General features: G+C 38.2%; 1 protein-coding gene across 2 annotated transcripts in view; it reads right to left on the bottom strand.

Moving 5' to 3' along the window:
- Nucleotides 1-3379: 3379 nt before the first annotated feature.
- Helb (DNA helicase B) overlaps nt 3380-17835 on the bottom strand; it is a 30124-nt gene continuing 15668 nt past the window's right edge. For both annotated transcript variants that reach the window (XM_074083855.1, XM_074083856.1), the window contains exons 8-13: nt 15782-15863; nt 14782-14841; nt 13386-13611; nt 12205-12348; nt 8192-8689; nt 3380-4869 (exon numbers count right to left, since the gene is read on the bottom strand). In XM_074083855.1, coding sequence (XP_073939956.1) covers nt 4765-4869; nt 8192-8689; nt 12205-12348; nt 13386-13611; nt 14782-14841; nt 15782-15863 — 1115 coding nt within the window. In that variant the 3' untranslated portion in view covers nt 3380-4764. The remainder of the gene's footprint in view (nt 4870-8191; nt 8690-12204; nt 12349-13385; nt 13612-14781; nt 14842-15781; nt 15864-17835) is intronic.

Raw genomic sequence — 17835 nt, 5'->3', positions numbered from 1 at the left:
TAACCTGTTTACTTATAACAAAATAAGACACAGCTAATCCCCAAAATCATTTAGCTGAACTGTATGTGCCCATTAGACAACGTAAATAGAATATTAAGCTTCCTTTCCCCAGGCCTTTGAACTTTGGCCAACACTCCCAAGGCAGCATGCAACCTTCCTTAATAGCCTTTCCTAAGAGTCTAAGAATAGGAAATAAAAATTAATGAAACAGAAGATAGAAAAACAGTAAAGAGAATCAGTGAAACTAAAAGTTGGTCCTTTTAAAAGATCCATAAATTCATAAAATATTAGCTAAACTGACAGAAAGAGAAAGAGACAAAGAGAAGACTCAAATTATTAAAATAAGGAAGGAAGAGGTAGCTTTACTACAAACCTTACAGAAATCAGATCAACTGTATGGCAGCAGATTAAATAACAGATGAAATGGACAAATACTTAGACAGACAAACTATCAGAACTGACTGTGAAATAGAAACAGACTTGGAATATGAAAACATAAGGAAGTAAAGAAAGTTAATTAGTAATTTTAAAACTTCCCACAAAGAAAAGCCCAGGCCAACCACTGGAAGTGTGACTGAATTGGTAGCGCACTTGCATAGCAAGCACAAGGCCCTGAGTTCAAACCCTTGTAACACACACACAAAAAAAAAAAAACAGTGAACAAAAGATTAGCAAACCAAATCTAGCAGCACATAAAAATGATTATGCATTATGAGCAAGTGGGATTTATTTCAGGAATGCAAGGTTGGTTTAATATCCAAAAATCTGTATAATATAGCAAATTAATATAACAAAGGAAAAAACTACATGGTCATCTCAACAGATAGAAAAGTCATTTGACAAAATTCAATGTTCCTTCATGATGAAAATATACAACAAATTAGGAACAGAAACAAATTCCTCACCTGGATAAAGGTCCTCAAAGAAAAACCCAGCTAACAGATTTAATTCTTTTCTCTATGCTAGAGTTTGGATGTTAAATATCCCCAAAAGACCACATGTTAAAGTCTTGGTCTTGAAGGCTATGCTATGGAACCTGCTGTGGACCTTCAGAAGGTGAGGTCTTGGGAGAGGTTTTTAGGTTACTGGTTGCATGCCCTTGAAGAGGATTGTAGAACCCAAGTCTGTTCAGTTGCTCACTTTGTCTCTTGGCTCATGAGATGAGGGGTTTGCTCTGCTATGTACTCCCACCATGATGTGCTACTCTCACCAAGGGCCCAAAGCCATGGGGCCACTCAATCTTGGACTGGAGTTCCAGAACTGTAAACTAACAACACCTCTTTTCTCTTCACAAGTTAATTGCCTCAGGTATTTCATTATAGCAATGGAAAGCTGACTAACATGTCTTAATGTTAGGACATCCTAACATCCTTGTTAAGCGTGACAAGGATGTCCATTCTTGCCACTTCTATTCAAAAGTGTACCAAACAATCTAGCCAGGCCATTAAGGCAAGGAAATGAAGAATTAAAACAATTTCTATTTTCAGATAAGATAGTTTCTTACATAGAAAATCCAAAGGAATCTATTGAAAACCTACAGATATAAGTTCTGCAAAGTAGAAAAATCTAAGATCAATATACAAAAATCAATTTTGTCTCTGTACAATAGCAAAGAACCAAAAATTAAGAAAGCTATTTGTCAAAAGGAAAAAATATCAAAAAGAATACTTTCAAATAAATAAAAAAGAACTGTGAATTTAATTTAAACATATAAAACTTAATACTTTGAAAGCCACAAAGAAATTAAAGAAGACCTAAATAAATGAAGAACATCCTCATGGATAAGAGTTTAAGTATTGTTAAAATGGCAATACTCCCCAGATCTATTGATTTAACAACATGATCCCCGTCAAAATCCCAGCTGGTCTCTTTGAGAAACTGACAAGTAAATCTAAAAATTTATATGGAAATGCAAGGGACCTATAATAACCAAAACAGGCTTGCAAAAGAACAGCACCATTAGAGGACTCATGCTTGATTTCAAAACTTACTATAAAGCTACAGTAATGAAGTCATTGTGGTACTGACATAAGGACAGGTGTCACTTATGGAACACTACTGAGAATCCATAAGTTAACTCTCATATTTACAGTCAACTGATTTTTGACAAAGGTACCAAGACATTTCAATGGGGAAATAATGATATCTTTAAGAAAGAGCTGAAGCAATTGCATATCCACATGCAAAAGAATGAAATGGGATCCCTACCTCATATCATATAAAAAAACCCTCAAAGTTAATCAAAGATCTAATTTTAAGAGCTAAAACTATTAAATGCTTATAAGAAAAAAAAATTTAAAAAATTAAATCTTCATGACTTTGGATAGGCAGTGGTTTCTTTGGCTGCTTCACCACAAGTATAAACAATAACAACAAAATACACTGAACATCATTAGAATTTAAAATGTATGCTTCAAATCAAGCCATCAAGATTGTAAAACACAGAATGAGAGAAAAAAATTCAGATCATGTTTCTGATAAAGGACTTCCATATCAAATATATAAGGAATTCTAACATTTTAATAATAAAAGAAAAGAAAAACCACCTAATATAAAATTAGGCAAAAAATCTGAACAGATTCTTTCTCCAAACATATATAAACAACCAATAAATACATGAAAAATGTTTGGTTCAATATCTTTAGCTACAAGGAAAGTGTAAAACCACAAAGAAAATACCACTTCATACCCACAAGAATAACTGTAACCAATAACAAATGTTAGAGAATATGGAGAAAATTGGCCAGAATTTGGTAACAGCTCCTCAAGAGGCTAAACACAGCTACCACACGATCCACCAATTCTACTACTTATATATCCAAAAGAAATTAATGTCTACACACACAAAGAAATTGCACACAAATGTTCAGAACAGCATTAATCATAATAGCCAGAGTGGAAACCACCCAAATGTTCCTCAACTGATAAATGGATAAATCTATACAATGCAGTATCATTTGGCAATAAATGAAATACTGATACAACACAAATGAAATCTGAAAACATTATGCTAAAGAAGTCAGCAACAAAGGATCACATAATGAGACAAATCCATTCAGAGAAAATGTTCAATACAGGAAAATCTATGGAGACAAAGTAGGTAAGTAATTGCCTAGGGTTAGAGTGGAGGAGGGGATATGGTTAAGGGGTGCAGGTGGGGGGGGTATGAAAATGTTCTAAATTTGACTGTGGTGACAGGTGCACAATTCTGGGAATACACTGAAAGCTACAGAACTGTATACTTGGAATGGGTTAACTGTATATGTCAACAAAGCTATTAAGAAACATTGCTGTAACAAGTCTATTTTCCCTTAGCTTTTCTTTTACCATTTGCCTTAGTCCATTGTGTTGTCATCCATAAAAGAGTACCACAGGAAAATTTAGTGAAAAAGTAAGTTTATTTCTCACAGTTTTGAAGGACAGGAAGTCCAATACAGGCATATCTGAGAGATACTGGAGGTCTGGTTCCAGACAACCTCAATAAAGAGAATATTGCAATAAAATGAGTCACATGATTTTTTTGGTTTTCCAATGCACGAAATTATGTTTAGGGCTGGGGATGTGACTCTGGTAGAGTGCTTCCCTAGTATGTATGAGGCCCTGGGTTCAGTCCCCAGCACCAAACATACACAAAAGTTCATGATCACACTCTATTGGTAATCTATCAAGTGTGCAATATAGCATTATATCTAAAAACAAAGCAGTTGTATAGAAACTTATTTATTGCTACAAATTGCTATCTGAGCAATTGGAAAATGATGCCAACATACTTGCTCCACATAGGGTTACCATAAAACCTCAATTTGTAAACAACTCAACATCTTGAAGCACAATAAAGCAAAGTGTGGTAAAACAAAGTATGCTGTACCAAGGTGCCAGCATCTGGCAAGGCCTTCTTGTTTTGTCATCTCACAGCAGAAGGCAGGAAGGAGGACAAGAGAACTCAAGAGAGCAAGAGGGGGCTGGATATGCTTTTTATCAGGAAAAAACAAAGCACTCGTGACCTTAACACCTCTCATTAGGCTCCAATACCCCTACCACTGCTGCACTGGGGATAAGGTTTCCAACACACAAAGTGTAGGGGACACATTTAAACCATAGTATCATTTAACAATATAAATTTAAACATTAAATCGCTCTAAGAAATATTCCTGAAATCTGATATATTGAAAACAATGTGCTCCCAACTCAGAAAACACTTTTAGCAGAAGTCTCGGGTATGCTGGGCCCCAGCACCAGTGACAGTGAGCAACAGCCTTGTAAATGACTGCTTTGCAGAAGACGTGACACCCCTGAATGTGTCAATGACACCAGTAGATGCACTTACAGGTCGTCTCTGCCATCACTTCAATCCACTGGCAAAGACAACCAACAATGATTATGGAAGTTAATAAGACATTATGCTAAAAATAGAGCACTTTAAAATACAAGTTTTTTTTTTTTTAAATATAGTATCTTCTCCCCTAATTTATGTCCAGTGGTGCCAGTTCTCATGATGACGTTTTCTTTGATCAAGTGAATTTAAAACATCTGCCAACACAAATGCCTTAAAATGAAACTCAAGTTACAGGCATCTTCTTCTTAAAATGTTGACGGTTCAATGTTTATTTTGTATTGAAAGGAAAAAAAATACTATTTTGAGCAAGCTGAAGTAAAATTTCTTTTTTTCTTTTTTTTTAAATAGTCTTGTTACAATGCCCAGGCTGGCCTCAAACTCACAATCATCCTGGTTATTACTAGTGTGTATCACCAAGCTCAGCTTTATTAAGTTTCTTGATTGCTTGTGGGTTCAAAAAGTTGCCTGGGGATTAAATTATTTAGTCTCAAATTCTGAAGTCTAGAAGACACTTGTGGAGATGATTTTTCCACCTGTTAGAAAATAAAAATAAGTTAATTTTGTAAAAATGTAGTCAGTCTACCCTATGTATTTCTATTACCTCTGACTGCCTCTGGAAAAGAAACAATACATTCCTTCCACCCCTTGGATGACTTGAGCAGCCACAGCAATCAGTGGTCATCTCCTTAGAGTATCATTTCTGATTCTGGTCACCATGGCATCCCCAGCATCCAGCTGTGGGTCTGTAATTGCTGAAGTGACTACTTACTGAATAAGTACATGTATCTAACTTCTAAAGACACACACAGGGCTCACCATATAATTTAGCAGCCCAGTACAAAATCAGAAGGAAGGCTTGTTGTTCAAACATTAAGATTTTCAAGATGACTGTCACAGAGCAATAAAAAAGTGTGGGTCCCTAAGCACACGGTCCTGTATGACTGAGAGGTTGCATGCCCATGAGGACAGCTCTGGATATAGTAAGGTGAAACACTGCAGTGCCATGATCTCATTCTTCACACTACTAGTGACTCCAATTTCGCTCCGTGTTCACAGATCTGCAACACTGGCCTCGGTCAGAGCTTCAAGACTCCAGCATACTCAGAACTAAGGATGGACAATGCTGCCATTTTCTATTTGTACCATCATATAAAACCATAATCCACTATCCCGTGTTGGTGTTAAGAAATATAACAAAAAGAAACTTTTTCAAAAGGCTCACTTTTTGGAATTGCCTCTTCCTTGCTCAGGTCAAGGAAGCCTTATTTCAGGGCCTTTGCAAGAGATGACAGGTTTACTTTCAGGGAAAAAAAAATATTTTAGTGAGATTGAAATAAGATAGTAGAGTCTGGATGCAGATCTGCTTAGAATCAGCAGGGAGTCTACTATTGCCATGGTGGGGGGTACGGGAGGAACTTTTGATTCCCCACAATAACTTCTCCCACAAAACCTGACCTCTTTTTCTGATCGTGGTTACCTGGATTTACCTGTATGCCCAGGCCAGGTGCCTATGAGCCATTCTCCTCCCAACCCCAGCTCATCATTAGATTCCACCAACTCTGCCACTTAGCGTCTCCTCTTCATCCCAGTTGCTAGCACCTAACGTTTGAATCTAATCATTTCCCCCAGAGTATGATAACCCTTTTCTTTTGGTGGTACTGGGGTTTGAACTCTAGGCAGGTGTTTTCCCACATGAGCCTGCCTCTACCCCACTTTGCTCTGGCTGTTTTGGAGATAGGGTCTTGCTTTTTACCCAGGCCATCCTGACTGCAATCCTCCTATTTTGATGATTCTCACCATCACTGGGACGATAGGCATGTACCACCACACCCAGCTTTTCTCTGCTGAGATCAGATCTTATGATTTTTTTTTTTTTTTTTGCCTGGGCTGGCCTGGAACCATGATCCTCCTGATCTCAACTTCCCAAGTAGCTAGGATAATCTTTATGCTGGGAACTCATCAGTCCCCTCGTTTCGCCCTAACCACCATTCACTAAACTGTGGTCATGGTCACCTTCCTAAGTTTCAACCCACAGAGTGCTTAAAACACTTCTACTGCTTTCCATTGCAATCAGAAGACTGGATGATATCTTTAGAAGCCTCTTCCCTTTTTGTCCTTCCTGACTGTTCCTATGTCCTTTGCCCATTTGCACCCTGGGGTCTCCTGGTGGCTTAATCTGTTGATACTTCACACGCTGAGCCCTTTGCCAGGCAGATTCTTAGAGGACCTGCTAAGTATTACATCTCATCCAGAGATGGAGGACATGAGTATTCCTTCTTTAGCACTCAGTCTGCAGTAGGCAGGTCACACTAGCACAAGATTGCTGCCACCACAGTAGGCAATTCTTAAACTTCTTTTTAAACTATACTTGGAAATAATTTAAAATCCCACATTAAACAGTCTACCACAGGAACACTCTTCAGATCCCCAAGCAGTTTCTCACCTCTTTCTCACCTTAGGAAATGGCACTGCCCTTCCCCCTAATTGTTTCAGCCAGAAACCCCAGAATCATTCAGGATTATTCTCTTTTGCCCCCTCACATCTAATCAGCAAGTTGAACAGACTCCATTTCCAAAATGCAAAAGCCAAAAAGGAGAGATAGAAAAAGATTGATTCACTTTAGTGAATGAAGACACTAGCTTGACTAAAGCTGAAAAGGATAGTAGGAAAGGAAATGGTTCAGGGAAAGCACCAATCGAATACACAAAGGTCTCAAATGACAAGTCAAACAGCACAGAGTTGATAGTGCAGGCACCAGGGAGCCACTGAAGGCTCTTAAAGACATGAGCTAAGGGGTCCAGGGATATAATCTGGTAACAACATGTGGGGTGTGATTAGGAGAATGGGAACCAAGCAAGGGGGTGGAGCCAGGTCATCAATCATCTAAGAAGATGAGATAAGGACCTAAAATAGGAATGGAAGAAATCCCTGAAAAGGATGTTTTGTACTAAAGCTAACTACCTGTAAGTAGACAGCGAAGGCAAGGGTGAACCTATGGTCATTCCAGGACTTTGTATAACTAGGCAAGTAGTGTCTGAAATGGGAAACTGGAAGAGAGTAAGATGCTGGGCTGTGGTTTCATAAAGGTCAATCTCTAGAAACAGACACAGATTAGGAATCATGAAGAGCATTAATTGCTCTTCAGTGTCACCAAGTCACTTCCACAGCTGTCTGGCTGCACCCCAGTCAGGGTCAGAGTGAGAACTGTCACACACTGATCATTGAATTCTTAGCACCTGGAATATGGCAGTTAGTTAAAACTCTGTTGAACAGATCACCAGGAAGACGGGATGGCTGAAACTGAGAATGAGGTATGTTCTCAAAGAAAAATAGCCTAGAAAAGTCTCCAGTTAGAGGATGAGTGGGAGAAAAGGAGTGAGGAAATGAGGGGAGTCAAGTAACACTAAAACCAAGGGGAGGAGAATGAAACAGCAAGAGCAGGTAAAACTATTAAGTGTTGGGGGAAAAGTCAAGTCAGGACCTAAGAAGAAGCCCTCAAAGCTGTCAAGAACAGAAGACTGGAACAAGCCATTTCAAGGGAGTTATTGAGATGAAATGATCAACCAGGGCCTGCAAAGTGGGGCTGGGGGGGATGCTGACAAGACAGGGGGAAGGAAGGCACAGTGACAAAGCTTTCTTCTGGCACATCACCGTCCATCAATCAAGTCATCAATCAGTAGAGACTGCCTACAGCAGCAGCCTCAGGCCAAGTGAGAGAAAGTGCTAGGATCAACTGGGCACAGAAGCGGGGAATTTTGACAGAGAAGGGCACCAGTGGTTTTAAGTTCGACAGCACATTTGCAGATATGCTGCAATGAGCACAATTTAGACAACTCTTATGAGCATCGCTCCTACCATGAGAACTTTGCTTGGACTTTCACTGATATTCATGTCGCTGGTTCTTTTGGAGCCTCGTGATTGTGCTAAAATCTCTTTCTCATCCTCATCCACTTCATCAAATGAAAACATCCGCCATTCTGCAGCAAAGGTGAATGGCCCATCTTTAGCCAGAGAGGCCTTGCTCTTGGTGACATCGTTTGTGACTGTATTGGCTGAGGCTGTAGGGATAGGTGAAGTGGGAGGCTGTGTGCTGGGTCCTCTGCTATCTCCAGAGCTCTTCGACTGGGGAAAATCTGCTGGAGATGCATGGCTAACAGAGAGCTCATTTTGCAAGAATTGTTTTAAACGAGTTTTCCTGGAAATACTGGGCTTCCTGATTGCATTCTGGAGCTGAGACTCTTCTGCAATGACGTACACTCTGCGGCGGCCCCTGGTCACCGCGGTATAGACGTGCTGCCAATGCTGGCGACCCGCCTTCCCCACCACATAGACGACAGTGTCCTCCTCGGATCCCTGAAAGCCAACAACACAGTGTGAGCACACAGCACAGTGGAGTAGGTTCAGACAGCTTACAGAGGAGGGAGCGAGACAAGTCCTTGCACATACCTTCTACCTGGCCGAGCACTCTTCCTATCAATCCATCTTATGAGATCCATGTTATTCACAACCTCAGAATTCACAGATCCTAAATATGCAGCCTAGTTTGGCTCTCAAAGGTACACAACTGGATTGCAAAAACCCAGTTACAAACTTTAAAGACTGCATACAGTGCTGGATTTTCCCTAATCAAACACTTTGGAATGACTATATGGGCTTTATGTGTAAATATGTTTTCCTAATGTTTCTTATAGTGGCAAAAATATCCAATAAGAGGAAAATATATATACATTTGACTTCTCAAATATGGAAAGTGCTTTAAAATATAACAAACTTTTAAAATTGGATACTATACGTAAAGAATGGTAACAACTGTGTTACAAAATAAAATTACTCATCCAAAAAAGTACATAAAGAACAACAAATATATAATATAAAACAAAATAGAGAAAGGAAGGAAATTCTATCAAAATTTTAATTAATATTTCTCCAAATGGAAGGCCTATGGATGATTTTTTTTCTTCTACCCCTGTATTTTCTCATTGTTGAACCATTTATGACTTTCATCAAGATAAAAGAAAACAATGAAGCTTTGTGTTTTAGCCTTAGCAAACCAGAATCTAAAGGAAAGAAAAATCTCCAAAGTCTCCACAGAACTGTAAAGAAACAATTTCATACTCTGAGACTATCTTCACAGACCCTATATTTTGAAAGCAGCACATCCACCATCAGCACAGATGAAGTGGTTTGAGCCATCATCTCCTCCTTCCTCCCATATCCCTCCTATCAAAAGAAAAGCTTCAGGAAGGCAACAGACAAGATGGGAAGTGTGAAAAATAGAGATCTACTGTAAAGAAAGTCTCCCCAGCAAGCTCGTCTATCTCCCTAGACAGACTCTAAACCAACTCCTCAGACTGAAAGAGTTGGATAAGTCCTTCTTCCCAAAACTTCTGGGTCTCAGAAAAGGGCGTACATGATCCGTGATTATATAGCTATGAAGTACATTTTAGAGATGTACACCATCCATCCCCTTTAGACTTGACATTGTGTATCCCTCGACATGAAAATGTCCAAGTGACTGACCCAGTTCTCAGTCATCAGGTAAGCAACCCTGAGAAAAAGCACAGCAGTAATGGAAAAGGCACAGGCTCATAATTAGTACCCTGTGCACACTTGCTCCAATCCACTATCTTCACAGCTACCACAATAGGATTTGCAAAATGCAAATCCAATCACCTGGACTTGGCTTACAGCCCTCCCATGGCTCCTAGCCCCCCAACATGCTCCTGAGGCCCTTTCAAGAGCCACCCTGGGCCCTGAGCACTACCTTCCCTCCTCTGCCTTTCCCCTTTCTTTTCCATGAACCAACACGAGGAACTTCTTTATAGTCTTGTTAGTGTCCCTCAGTCTGTGCCCCATCATTTACTTTCCAGCACCCTGTACGTGCTCTATCCCATACTTCTTACCAGACAGTAAGCTCTAGGAAGGCTGATCCTGTCCATCTGCTCACTACTTTGTCTGCAGTGCCTCACTCAATGACTGATGATAAAAATTAAAAGGGCATGCTGCATGAACCAAAAATCTGTTGACAATGGCATTCTGTATCCCCAAGTGGTACCTACCTACCTCAGAACGAGGAACATGACACCTATTTTAACAACAATAACCTGCTATAAATTGTCTATTTCTTTAAATCATCTTTGAACCACTAGAGCTATCAAAATTCTTAAGTAGGCACGTTTTATATATTTACTTTTAATTATGTATACTTCTAATCTCTAAGTTTGTTCTTCAATTCAACAATGTGTATGATTTGCTATAAACCTTCAGTGGCTCCCAATTTCACTCAGAACAAAAGCCAAAATTCCTTACAATGGTCTAGAATAATACTGCACAATAGAAATATAAAACAGGTCATACAAGCAATTTAAATTTTTTTAGTAGCCATATAAAAAACATTAAATTTAATAATATCCTTGATTTATACTAGCATATAGAAAATATTCATTCCAACATAAAACCAACATAAAAATGATTAATAATATAATACATAGTCATTTTCTTCTGAATAAAATCTTTGAAATACTTTGAGAATTTTACACACCCCGCACAGTTCAATTTGAACAGTAAAATTTCACAGATACGCTTACACCTATATTTAGAGTTTATAAAATTAACAGTTGAAAACAAAGATTCACATATTCAAGTTGTTCCAAACACCCATAAGTTTTCTAATGACTGAATCTACTATCGGTTTTTAGACTGAAATTCAGTTCTCCATTCACACTAGCCACATTTCACATGCTCAAGAACTAGTGACGAGCATACCGAATATAGCAGGCTTTAGAAGAGCCTAGAAGGTAATCTGCCCCATCCTCCTACCCCCTTATCCCATATTACTCACCCGCCCATATCTCCTGATACACTCCCACCGTGGCCTCCTTGCTTTCCTTGTTTCTCAAATAATGCCAGACTCCTGCCTTGGCTTGTTGATCTTGATCATCCCTTTTCCTGGACTGCTCTTCAACCAGATACACACATGGTAGCATCTTTACCTCCATCAAGACATTGGTCAGATGCCACTTTCTCAATTAGGCTATTTAAAATCACAACTCCATCCCACCCCTACCTCTTTTCCATAGCATTTACCACATTCTAGAATAATACGGGTTGAGTATCCCTTATCCAAGATGTGTGGGATACCAGGTGTCTCTAATTTCAAGGTTTTTCAGATTTTGTATAATAATATAGATTTTACTGGATGAGTACCTCTAATTTGGAACATCAAAATATTCTAAAATCCTAAGTTTTTTTATTTTGAGTGGCACTGAAAACCTTTCAGATTTTTGGATTTTCAGATTTGGGATGTTCAACCTGTGTGTAATTTATTTTTTTAATGATAGTGTCTATCCCTATTCCTTTCCCCATCAAATATAAGCTTCACAATGGCAGAGATCTTTGTCTGTTTCATGAAATGACCTATGTGTACCAAGCATAAAGAAGAGTCTAACTCAATAAGTATTTGTGAATAGAATTTAACTTAAAAGAAACAAAATGTGCTGATATAACAATCCTGAGAGGCCTTAGGATTGTTGATTCACACTGAAGACTGAGGCTGAGGAGAAAATTTGAGGGAAAGGCTGTAACTGTAATGTCAGTTCCTCAAAATAAAGGGCACTCTGAAGAAAGGAGCAAAACGTTACTGTCTGCCTAGCATTTTCCCTAACACCTTCTTTCTAATTTAAAAAATAAAATCAAGACCTGGAGGTGTAGCTCACTGGTAGGGCACTTACTCGGCATGCCTGAGGCCCTGGGTTTGATCCCCAGCACTACAGGAAAAACATATAATAATAGCAACAAAAAGAAAACAGTGTAAGGTACTCTATGACTTGGCAAGCTATTTAAATAGCTTTGTAGAAGCCCACTCTTACCTGAAAAGTATGAATAGTCCTTGCCCATGCGTGTTTTATGTGACAATATTTCACTAATTTGCTAAAATCCACAGTTACTTCCAAGCCGGCCATATTATTAATGGTCAAATATCTTCTCTTTCCAAAAGTTACATCAGTTACATCCTGTCACACACGCAAAAAAAAGTAAACTTTGTACGCCTTCGAATATGCACACAGTAAAGATGGTCTGTCTTTCATTTGAATATAAACCATTATAAGCACCTTGTAAGAATAATAGCAGGTAAGGATTTCAAGAGGTTTGGGACTGAGAGTGGAGATCAACTTTAGAGAATGTGCTCAGCATTCTTGGGGTCCTGGGTTCTATCTCCAATACCAAAAGGGGAAAAAAAGGCCTAAAATCTATACTTAATTGAATATATTCACATTCAAACATTTTAATAAACAGAAATGGGGAATTTTCAGTCCTTGAAAGCTTATGTTTCCTCACAGCTTTTAAAAAATATTATAACCAGGGGTTGGATGTGGTGGCACATGCTGGTAATCTCAGCTATCCAGGAGGCAGAGATCAGAAGGATTGTGGTTCAAGGCCAGCCTAGGCAAAAAAGTTAGTAAGAACTCATCGCACCAAAGAAGCCATGGATGGTGATGCATGCATGTAATGTAGCTACATGGGAAGTGGATGTAGGAGGACTGCCCCAGGCAAAAGCAAGACCTAATCTAAAAAAATAACTAAAATAAAAATGGCTGTAGTTGAGCTTAAATGGTAGAATGCTTAGCAAGATCTTGAGTTGAAACCCCAGTACTGCCAAAATAAAAAAAAAAAAATTATGGGTGTCTACACAATGAGAACAAATGCAACCACTTCCACAATTTCTATATTTCAACTGCGACCAAGGATGGTTGTGCCTTGTTTTTGTTACTCAAGCATTTAAAACTTACTAAAATATGTTTCTTCACACAGTCTTCCAAAAAAAATATTAAAAAAAACACTAATGTTAGTCTTCTTAATTATGCCAGCATTATTCCAACATCAAAACCAGACATTATTAGAAAACCACATGGATGTAAAAACCCTTAACAAAAAAAAAAAAAAAAAAAACTCTGAACAAGAATGTGGACTCTAGAATGATTCAATTCTGACTCACTTTTAGGGCAATAAACATCTCTAATTTAAGTAGGTATGACTTTCTAAGACTTACATTTTGTATGAAGAATATCTCCCCATTGCATAGTCGAATACCACTTTCAAGTGCATGCTTGTCTTTAGCAAGACCACGAGGATGACAAACGTCTTCACCACCGGTTTCTGTGTCACTCTCTGGCTGACTACCAGTGGTATCTTCAGGAAGTAAGTCTGAGAGATACGCATTCCTGGTACAACAAATTTTATCCTGAATTCCAAATACCAGTCTCTTCTTATGGTCTCTGGGTTAGAAAGTGGTAACATATCATCAAAGTTTGGAAATTTTCTGTTTCATTTCACTTAACTCACACTCAAGTCCAATCCAATCATCAAAATGATTTCTACCTTTTCTTTGTATCACTTTCATTCTCTACAGGTCAACAAGAAATCAGGCTCTCACAATTGTCACCTGATCATTTATTTATATACATGCTTTGCATCACCTCAAACTTAATGACATTTCCCAATCAAATTTTTTCAAGTTAGAAATTGGTATAAATGCTCTTTCAAAACACCCCTTCTATGTGCTGAACATTACCAAAAGTCTTTTTTTATTTAAAATTCACCTTCTTCTCTCCATTCTCTTATCACTGCCCTGTTTCATGTCTTCGAGTACTTATACATACTTCCATTACAGTAATCACAGCAGTACTGCACAAGAATAATAGCAGTGAACTGAATAAACGGTGCTGATAGCCCAGTCAGTGTGGCAAGTGCTTTAGGTGTATTAGTTAGTACATTAGTGCACTCTTACTCCTGCTCTATAAAGGCAATTCTTCATTCCTTCTTTTACATACATGGAAAGGTGAAATTACTTGCCAAGATCACAGTTCCTGGGACCATGATTATAGGGTCCAACTGTGTGCTTTGCAATCCTTTGTTAGGCTACCTAACATAGTTTTCTGTATATCCTTCCTCAACAGACAGGAGCTGTATCTTATACATCCTAAGGAGTTACACAATTAGTAACAAGCCGGTGCTGATAAATTCAAAATAGAGGAATTTGTTTTTCTTATGCATAAACAGAGGGGCCTTTCTACTCTCCTATTTCTCTGCAACCATTCATGAAGGGGCTCTCTGCAGACATCCTATTGCTTAGGTTCTTGGAAATGTTATACACACTTTATAATTTTAGAAATTCTCTTTTATGCCCATGCTGATCTTAGAGAAGGTGGAGGTTGCCAACCTGGAAACCACAAGAAAAATTCATTCCTTGTTTTTCTTCTTACTCTATTCACTACCAAAAAGTCAGTGCCTAAGGATGAATATTACATACAACTTAAGAGATCCTTCACTAGGAGGGAAAAAAATTTTTTTAACATGTGGCTTCAGTGACAAATGTCAATGCAAACACAAGAACAGCAAACCAAAGAGGAGTTGTCCTCAAACATGTGAGTTCTGGAGATGCTCACTTAATGAGGTGGCCTGTGTAGTGCTTACAGCAGCAGTCATTGATGAGGTCACAGTCCTGCCTGAAACACATGAAAATGCACAGTCACTGTAACGGTAGACATCTGCTACATCACTTTCATTCTCTAAAGGTCAACAAGAAGTCAGGCTCTGATTGTCACCTGATCATTTACATATACCCTCTGCATCAATGACATTTCCCAGCCAAATTTTTTCAAGTTAGAAATCTTGGCATAAATATTCCAATAATTACTACACACTTATACAATGGGTTCTTTTTCTTTTCTTTCTTTTTCAGTGCTGAGGGATGAACCCAGGGCCTTGCACATGCTAGGCAAGTACTCTACCACTGGCTATACCCCTAGCAGGTACACTGGATACTGTAAGAAGTTTCCAGCAGAGATTGGTGGCTCACTCCCCTAATCCTACCTACTCAGGAGACCGAGATTGGTAGGATCAAGGTTCAAGGTTAGGCCAGGCAAAAAGTTCGCAAAACTCCATCTCAACCAATAAAAGTTGGGTGTTTACCAACACATATGTGTCATTTCAGCTATGCAGGAAACCATAAATAGGAGGATTGAGGTCCCAGTCAGCCCAGGTAAAAACACGAGACCCTATCAAAAAATAACTAAAACAAAAAAGGCTTGGGGCATGGCTCAAGTGGTACAGTACCCGTCTAGCAAAAGCAAGGCCCTCTGTTCAAACACTAGTACTACCAAAAAAAAATAAAAAAAACTCTCTCTCCAGAAAAAAGCATTTCATAGTTTTTATCTTCACATAAACTTTTGTTCCATTCAGATTTCCTGTGAGTTCCTAAATGCAATACTTGGTAGAGAGAGGGCTGTTTACAAAGTACGCTTTCTCATCTCTAACAAAGACAGTCTTCAAAATACGAGAATAGTGATGGACTACGATTATCTCCTATATAAACAGAACCTACTTCAACAAATGATGGTATTCAAAAGTTGGATAAAAAAATATTAAAATATTGTAAATGCTTACCTTCTAAATGCAATAAATTGTGATGTTTTTGCACTTTTAAAGTCATTTTCTTGCAATAAAGCTCTAACTGCAGAATATAAATCTGAAGAGAAAAAACACAGGAAAAACTAAATTATAAAAATGTTTCTATAGAGGAATTAACTCAGAATTCCTACTGAGGCCTGGGGAAAGCATCTATGGAATGGAACACAAGTTCACCAAGGAAACACCCACCTCATTCCCTCCATCAGGCAGAGCAACAGGGGAGAAATGGAGAGAAGACTTTCAGACATCCCATCCTCAACAGAGAGGTCAACACTGGCCAGGGCAGCTCCCCATTTGTAATGAGCTAAGTGAATAGTCACTGCTCTAAGAAATGAAAAGAGCACAAAAGGTGTAACTGAATTACTAATGCAAAACTTTCTAAATTCCCATGGGACTAATGGTAATGAGTTAGAACTTGAGAATCTAGATGTATCATATGTTATCTCACTTAGTATTTACAACAACTAGATGAGGTAGACTTTATTAGAAATGATATTTAGAGAGTACACACTGTTTCTGTATTAGCTGGAAAGTGGCCACTGCCCTACCATCACAATGCCCCACCCTGACCCTCAAGACCTTCCCATGGTTCAGTCACTAACATATTAACCCTGGCATCGCAGGGGCTTGTGCCTTATCAGCTATTAGGCAGTTTAACCACTTATTCTATTTATGCTATGAATGTGAAAATGAAGGCTCATGGAAGTAATTTTCCAAATGGGATAGGGTGGTTGTCCCTGGTGACATCTACTTATAACTTCTTTCATATGAGAACACTGATAAAGAGGCTACCTCTACAGTTTCTCAACAATAGCACAAAAAAGCAAGCATGTCTCATGAGAGAGAGAAGGCAACAAAAGCTAGGGAAGGAATATTGCAGGCTTTTGTGCATTTCCTAATAGCAGGTGACTCATGGGTGTTGTGGTGCCCTGATCTAGAAAGACTGTTAGTTGCTTGCTAAGTCCTTCATTTTTTTGGATAGGAACATAATCTCCAGAAAATGTCAAACCTCAGCTCACCCCCAACCAATCCCTAGCCTGCAGAAGCAGGAATTTCCAAAGATCTCCCAACACACTGTTTCATTTACACATGTAGATCGATATGTGCACTACATTTAACTGATTCTAAGATACACATTTTAGCATCTCTTAAATTCTAGCTCAGCTATAAATCCTGTCTCAGGTCTTTGTACTTTATAGTAACTCAGTTATTATTGAAAAAGTAGTATATACTTCTCTAAGGAATATGCACCCAATTTTCTTTAAAAAAAAAAAAAAAAAAAAAGCTAACTTTCCAGAAGGTTTTAATTAAAATAGACAATCAGCTAAGTGTTGCTGCCATTCTGAAATAGACAACTTTCATTTTCTTTTAAAAGTATATTCTCATTAATGTAAAGAATGAGTATCAGAATATATCAAAATAAACTAAGATTTGAGGTAGATCTAAATGGTATAGCAAAAAAATCTAGGTACTAAACTGTCTAAATCACCTTTTGTCATTTGAAATAGTACTATACTAAATAGCTGTTCTGATAATAAACATTAGATACCATTTACAATATATTTAATTAAAACCAAACCAACACATAAAATGATATACAGTGTATAATCCAATTTATGTAAAACTAGGATAATAATACATGTTTGCATATGGATATAATCAAACCTAAAAGGATAAATACACCAAACCTTGACAATGTATGTGACATTTATATGGTGCCTCATAACATGATGTCCTCAACCTTCACAGGCGCTCCACGGACAGCACTCTGACTCCCATTCTCATGTTACTAAGTGACATGACAAGACTCATATGCTTCAGGGAGAAGACTCCCTGTCCCATTCTTTCTCAACCCTGTCACGTCACCATTCTGATACTCATAACTAGAAGCAATGCTTGTCCATTTTATCAAACAGAACCATTAAGAACTCAATGTTCCAACAGTTCAAAACTGTAACTTTTGTTTCACAAAATGTACTTAAAATATTGGCTTTTCAAATGACTCTAAAAAAAAACCAAACTTCATTAAA

This window comes from Castor canadensis, chromosome 8 (genome assembly GCF_047511655.1).
Source record: "Castor canadensis chromosome 8, mCasCan1.hap1v2, whole genome shotgun sequence".
In the NCBI taxonomy this organism is placed as follows: Eukaryota; Metazoa; Chordata; class Mammalia; order Rodentia; family Castoridae; genus Castor; species Castor canadensis.
Note: the sequence above shows the minus strand (reverse complement) of the source record. Positions and strands in the feature narration are given on the sequence as shown.